This window comes from Glycine soja, chromosome 7, assembly GCF_004193775.1.
Source record: "Glycine soja cultivar W05 chromosome 7, ASM419377v2, whole genome shotgun sequence".
Lineage (NCBI taxonomy): Eukaryota > Viridiplantae > Streptophyta > Magnoliopsida > Fabales > Fabaceae > Glycine > Glycine soja.
The window spans coordinates 15329462-15336502 of NC_041008.1; the positions used below are offsets into that span (position 1 = coordinate 15329462).

Consider the following 7041-nt stretch of genomic DNA (forward strand, 5'->3'; position numbering starts at 1 on the left):
TCATCTAGATTTCCTTCCTCCTAAACATCGTTTAATAATTTAACAAAAAGTAGACACATGCTAGTTACATGACTTTTAATGAAAATTTATGTCTAAAATATCATCATCTTCTTCCTCTTAACTCCATAAAAGATATGGTATCGTTTTCAACCTGAAAATATTTTAACACTATACCTTTTTTTTTTCCTTTTTTCTCCAATTGGATGTGAACTCACATTGTTGATACGCATGTGTTAACACCCTTCCTCCTCCTCCTTTTTCTTCTAGTTCAATTTTTTTGTGCGTGTTGGGTCGTTTGGTTGCTGCGTTTTTGTTGGACATGTTTCCAGCAATGCCTATTTGTGTTTTTAACTTCTTTCTTTGAAATATTTATTTTTAATGACTAGCTGTTTGATATAATGTCTCAATCAAAAACTACATCTTCTTCAAGTGTTAGGAACAATGAAGTAAGAGTCAAATATTAAAGGAAAAAATTGTCATTGCCTTAAGAAAGTTCCATTCACAGGGTCAATTGTTAATTTGTTATTGAGTATTTAACAAAGATGTTAAGATAATTTTGTCTGTTCACATATTTTAATTAACATTAGTTAACGATGTTAATAGAAGAGGGGTAAAAGTAATATAAAAAAGATAAATAGACACTTTTGTCCCTCAATATGTAATTCGCTGACAAATGTGTCCCCGAAAGATGAAAATATAAAATTTAGTCCCTGAAAGTGTAAAAAGTGCGACAAATATATCCTGAAATACTCGAATGTATAAGAAGTTAATACCTGAACGTATAAGAAGTTAATAATGAATTGTATATGAGAGAAGTTATGGAAAAACGGATTAAAAAATAGTAAAATACAGCTTAAGATTTGAACTCTTATACTTTGATTATCTATCTATTTATTCATCTATCAAATTGTTAATTAATTTTTAATTAATCAATATAACTATTTATTTTTCAAAATAAAATAAAATTCTTTAGTTTTATGATATAAAAAATCGAGTTACCATTTAAAAAAATGAAAGCCTTTTATTTCTTGAAATATTTTGTTTATTCAATTAATTATTAATCTTTATTAAATACTTTGTCACAGTATGTCAAATGAAATGTAAGATCGTTGTAACCCCTAAATCAGCGAGAGATAAACTATATGTCCCAAAGGCAAAGAATAAACCTCTGTATTATTTTATTTTGTTTTATTTTAAAGTTAACCTATGTATTAGTTTGAGCATTATTGTATTTTTTATTTAAATTTATTTGGGTTATTTATTTATTAGTAATTGTTTTCATTTCATTCATATTATGTATAATAAGTGTTGTCTCGAATGGAAGCACATAAGGTTTATCAAAAAGATTCTTTCATGTTTGAGGTATATATATATATATATATATATATATATATATATATATATATATATATATATATATATATATATATATATTATTGATTAAGGAAAAAGACTTATAATTACACTTTATCTAGTTTAAATTTTGTGAGATTTTTTTTATAAAAAAATAGTTGATTAAATTCTTTTTTAAAAATAAATAAATAAATAAATTTGGTCCCGTGACCGATTGTGTTTTTTCTACTCAAAACTCTCGACATATTATTTTCAATCTAAATATGAGGACACTTAAGTTGGAATTGTGATAAGAAATAATTTTAAAGATTAAAAGTGAGAAATTTAGTAAAAATTTGATAAAATTATAAGATATAAGATAAAGTTTTTTTTAACAGCAAAGATTAAGGTTTGACAAGGAAGTCAAAATAATAAAAATATATATATTAAAAGGAAATTTAAAAAATATATTACATAAGTACTAAACGAATAGGAACAGTAAATTATGAACACATAATAATAATAATAATAATAATAATAATAATAATAATAATAATAATAATTAATCACAATCTATTATTAACGACTGAATATATTTGTTGCACTTTTTATACTTTCAGACACTAAATTTTACATTTTCATCTTTCAAGGATGTATTTGTCAACGGAGTGGGAAGACAAAAAGTCAAAAAAATATTATGACAAATATGCCCATATGCTGGCAATCCACGTTGACAATCATTTCAGTGATAAATTTGTCCCTCTGTGCCACGTAAGTTATTTTATTAACGGTGGTGGACGGAAGTTAACGACATGATATATTTGTCGCACTTTTTACACTTTTAGGGACTAAATTTTGAATTTTCATCTTTCAGGGACGCATTTGTCAGCGAATTACACATTGAGAGACAATAGTGACTATTTACCCTATAAAAAATGGAGGGATATCTAGTGCAATTTGAGAAAAACATAGGAGTGCGAATGTAATAAAGATGTTAAGGCAATTTTGTATGCTCACATATTTCAATTGACATTAGTTAACGATGTTAACAAATGAAGAGTAAAAGTAATGTACAAAAAGGGAGAGGCATCAAGTGTAATTTGAGAAAAAACCGAGGAGATTACTCTTCAATAAAACATAAGTCTAACACTAATGATTGGACAAGGCTTAATGAAATCCAAGTGTAACACTTATGATTGACCAATTTCCAATAAAGTTCAAGTGTAGTACTAACGATTCACCAAGGTCGAATAATACTCAAGTTTAATAGATAATTGATTATGACTCAATGAGATCTTAGTACAACATTATTGACCAAGATAAAATAAGACCCAAGTATAATACTAATGTTACAACAAAACCTAATAAGACATAAGCCTAACACTTATGATTGATCAAGGCTCAATGAGATTCATGTATAACCTTAATGATTGATTAAGGCCCAATAAAAGTCAAATGTAAAATTAATGTTCCATTAGGATCCAATAAAATTTAAATGTAATAATGTAACATTATATAATAATTAATTAAAACTCAAATATAACAATAATAATTCAACAAGATGTAATAAAATCAAAGTGTAAACACAAGTCTAACACTAATGATTGGACAAGGCTCAATGAAATCCAAGTGTAACACTTATGATTGACCAATTTCCAATAAAGTTCAAGTGTAGTACTAACGATTCACCAAGGTCGAATAATACTCAAGTTTAATAGATAATTGATTATGACTCAATGAGATCTTAGTACAACATTATTGACCAAGATAAAATAAGACCCAAGTATAATACTAATGTTACAACAAAACCTAATAAGACATAAGCCTAACACTTATGATTGATCAAGGCTCAATGAGATTCATGTATAACCTTAATGATTGATTAAGGCCCAATAAAAGTCAAATGTAAAATTAATGTTCCATTAGGATCCAATAAAATTTAAATGTAATAATGTAACATTATATAATAATTAATTAAAACTCAAATATAACAGTAATAATTCAACAAGATGTAATAAAATCAAAGTGTAAACACATTAATATATAATGGAACCATCACCTTTAAAGTCTCCATATAACCGGTGCCTTGCACCGGTTAAAAACAACTAGTGTATTAAACTATATATGAAACTTAGCGTGGGCTCTAAGTTTGGTGGTGAGGCTAAGGCTACATATTAATATAATGGAACCATCTTATTAGTCAATATCTGCCCGGGACGTAGTACGTGTGATCTCAATCAGAGGGAATATCACGTGGTGGACCATTCCCTGTTTAAGAACATTACAAGCCCGACACTAAAAACTAGAAAGCAACGTATAATGTTATAACTAATTGTGTCTTAATCAAGTCAGATTAGCCACATGAGCATGACAAGACCATGATAACACGTATCGACTTTGAAACCAGAAGTTAAGTGAGGTTTTTTTTATATTTTATTGCTTAAATATTATTCCAACCTTGTCATGAAGCTAAAAACTAGCTAGAGGGTTTGGTCTTTTGCTAGCTGTAGCTGTTAAATATACGTACTTCAAAAACTCCCAACTCAGAGTCAATGAAGAGAAACTGGTAGTACTGAGTCAAAGGATTAATAATTTAATGACAAAGATTTGCTTCATTATTATTGGTAATTCACTTTAATAATCATACTGATACAAAAGGATATTCCTGAGGAAACTTGCTCAAGTAATTAAAGCAAGCAAACAAGGATTGGCACACTTCAGCTGAATCAGCTTTATACAGTAGTATATGCTTTCCTGGGATATGATCGAGTTTCGGGTTCGTTGTCATGCTTCACCCGAATAAAGAATTTATCAAAATGGCCAGTCCAAATAACCATTTGAAAAAAAACAAACGCGCTTTGTCCTGAGGGACTTTAGTTCAATTGATTCAGCAGTGCCTGAGTTGTTGTAAATTTTTTATATTTGTCTTCCACAGATTATAAAAAAAAAAAAAAAACTAAACGCTTTCTGTCCTTATTCGTTCCATGAAGTCACGTATTCTTTGCAATGCAATTTCCAGCGTTTGCTCACTCATATTTGCAAAGCAGACCCTGAACCAACCTGGTTCAGAACAATGGCAAGAAGAGCCTGGAGAGATATTTAGCTTCAGTTCATGCAGAATAGCATTCCAAAGCTCCAATTCACCACCTAGTTCCCTTGATCCTTTGGCCTTATAATTCCCCAAAAGTGGACTTAGATTCATCCAGCAAAACAACCCTGCATTCCCCTTCAAGCACTCGATCCCCGCACTTCTCAACCCTTCAATGATCATTTGGTACCTCTTCCTCAGCCTCTCCCTGTTGGTCCTGATATAGTTCTCGGTGAACTTCTTATCCGACAACATAGAAGCCAACAAGTGCTGTGTCTGAGAAGATATTAAGGTGAAACTCGACATTCTCCTCGCTGTGGTCACAACCTTGTCGTTGTATGAGTAAATGGTGCCAACTCTGAAGCCAGGAAGGCCAAGGTCTTTGGACAGGCTATAAACAATGTGAACTCTTTCCGCGTCTTTGTATTGGCGAGCCTCGAGGATTTCTGCCACGCTTGTGAACTCGGAGGAAGAGAAAACCGAGCCTGAGTAGATTTCGTCTGAGACCAGATGGATGTTCTTGCGAGTCACGAAGTCAAGAATCTCCTCAAGAACCGAACGTGGAATTGTTACACCTAATGGGTTTGAAGGGTTTGTGATTAGAACTCCCCTCACTTTGGAGTTCATGGCTTCTGCGTCTTTGTATGCGGCCTCTAAGGCTTCGGGAGTAATCTGGAAGTTGTTTGAGCTGTCACAGTGGATGGGAACTATGTTTACCCCAGTTCTCCACCTTAAATCTCTATCAAATCTGTAAAAATAAACACAATCCAAATTGTAAGTTTTTAGTATAACTTATCATCGTATACATACCAATGAATGTCATTTTATTTTTACTATAAAGTAAATGAAGATGACACTTTCTCTCTCACACTTTTTATGATTTATTAAAAATCAATTTTAATAGATTTCATTTCTCATTTAATATATATAAGAAGTGAGAATTATTAGATGAGAAACAACAAAATCTAAAAAAAATGGTGATTTCCGATAAATTACAATCAATATTGAAAGTGTCAGTTAGTATTTCTAATTAAATGAAAGAGCTTGTTGTTAATTACTTACCCAGGATAGTAAGGGGTTGGAACGAGTAAAGCATCTCCTGGGTTAGCGAGGATGAAGGTTAAGAGTTCGTTGGCTGCAGTTGCACCTGCAGTGAGGACAAGTCTTTGAGGGTCAAATTTTGCTCTCCCACCTCTCACTTGTTCCATGAAGCTTGCCATTGCTGTTCTGAAGGTTTTAAGCCCATGATAGTCTTGAAACAAAGCATTCTCTCTGAACCCAGGAGCTCCTTTTCCCCATGTGGAAGCCTCTGAATGCTCTTCCAAGTACTTTTCAAGCAAATCAAATGAAACCTGCGTCCACCACAAATTAAAGGATCAATCAATTAATCAGTTAATAATTCTAAAGTGTGGATATATGTTTTTCTTGTGTTGACTTCTAAGTTCTAATTCTATATGTATATGTACACAGTACACTTACTTGATTTTCTGCCAACCCCATTTGTATAACTCCTGAGGGATTGGTTAATTCATCATAGGGGTTCTCATCATAGGCTTTCCACCCAGCAAAATAAGGAGAATCTTCCCCATGAGTTTCAGAAACTGCAACTTTTGAAAGCTCCACACAAGGTTGCTCCATCTCAATACCCATAGCTAGCTAGCTTCCTTGCAAAAGAGTTAATTACTCAATTACAGAAAGCAGAAAGCTGCTGTGAGTATAAGAGAGAGAACTATGATGAGAGCGTTGAATGAAACGTTTGTGTAAACGCCCTCTATATATAGGCTTTGAACATTAAGACTGAAAAAAATAAATATCAAAAAATAAAAGGGTTCTATGTTCAAGTTGGCTGGCTATGAAAAAAATTATAAATTATTGATTCTCAAATGTAAGCAAATCGGAGCTTCACCTTTTAGACTTTTACAATATAGTTTATCTGTTGCGACTTGTGACAACTGTTACGGATCCACACAGAAAATATACGGTGGTTGTTTGGAGGGGGATTTTTTGCCATTATAGTTCTCCTTTGCTTAAAGATGTTGCCACATATATATCGATTTAATGGAGCAGATAGATTATAATACTTTGATTGGGTGGGTTATTTAATTAATATGGTTTCATTTTTGTTTATTAAATTAAAAAGTGGTTGAGTTTCTTGAAAACTAGCTTCTACTATTCTCAACCTATGACTAATCAAATCCCCCCCTTGCCAAACAAACTCCAAAAATTCCTTTCCAGAAACCAAATAATACATTAAGATCTGAATAGGTTTTAACACACTAGAACTTGGGGAAGTTTTGGGAGTAGTTATGTTTTGATGACCTGACAAAGATACCAAGTAACCCAAAAGGTCGATTAAGATTCTGATTTTGCAAGTAGCTGGGACAAAGGAGAAGCTCTTGGGGTGATCTTCTGACCCCACACTTGCATCAATAACAAACAACAGAATTTAATGACTTTTGTAAGTTTAAAGTAAACATGTTCCTATCTTTCCATTCAAAGGTTTGACATTTAAGTGCATATTAATTAGTAACCTAATTATGTAATCAACACCCTGCTTAAGAGTTATAGCATTATTTAAGTTGCAATGTTGCATTGACCATTTAGACAATTTTTTATTGATC

General features: G+C 31.8%; 1 protein-coding gene across 1 annotated transcript; it reads right to left on the bottom strand.

Annotated features, from left to right (window-relative positions):
• Positions 1-4139: 4139 nt before the first annotated feature.
• LOC114419044 (1-aminocyclopropane-1-carboxylate synthase 7-like) lies at positions 4140-6159 on the bottom strand. Its single transcript, XM_028384630.1, has 3 exons — positions 5900-6159; positions 5483-5772; positions 4140-5168 (listed from the first exon to the last, which is right to left on the bottom strand). Exons 1-3 carry the CDS (start codon positions 6068-6070, stop codon positions 4289-4291), a joined length of 1341 nt encoding a protein of 446 aa, XP_028240431.1. The 5' UTR covers positions 6071-6159; the 3' UTR covers positions 4140-4288.
• Between the last annotated feature and the right edge of the window lie 882 nt (positions 6160-7041).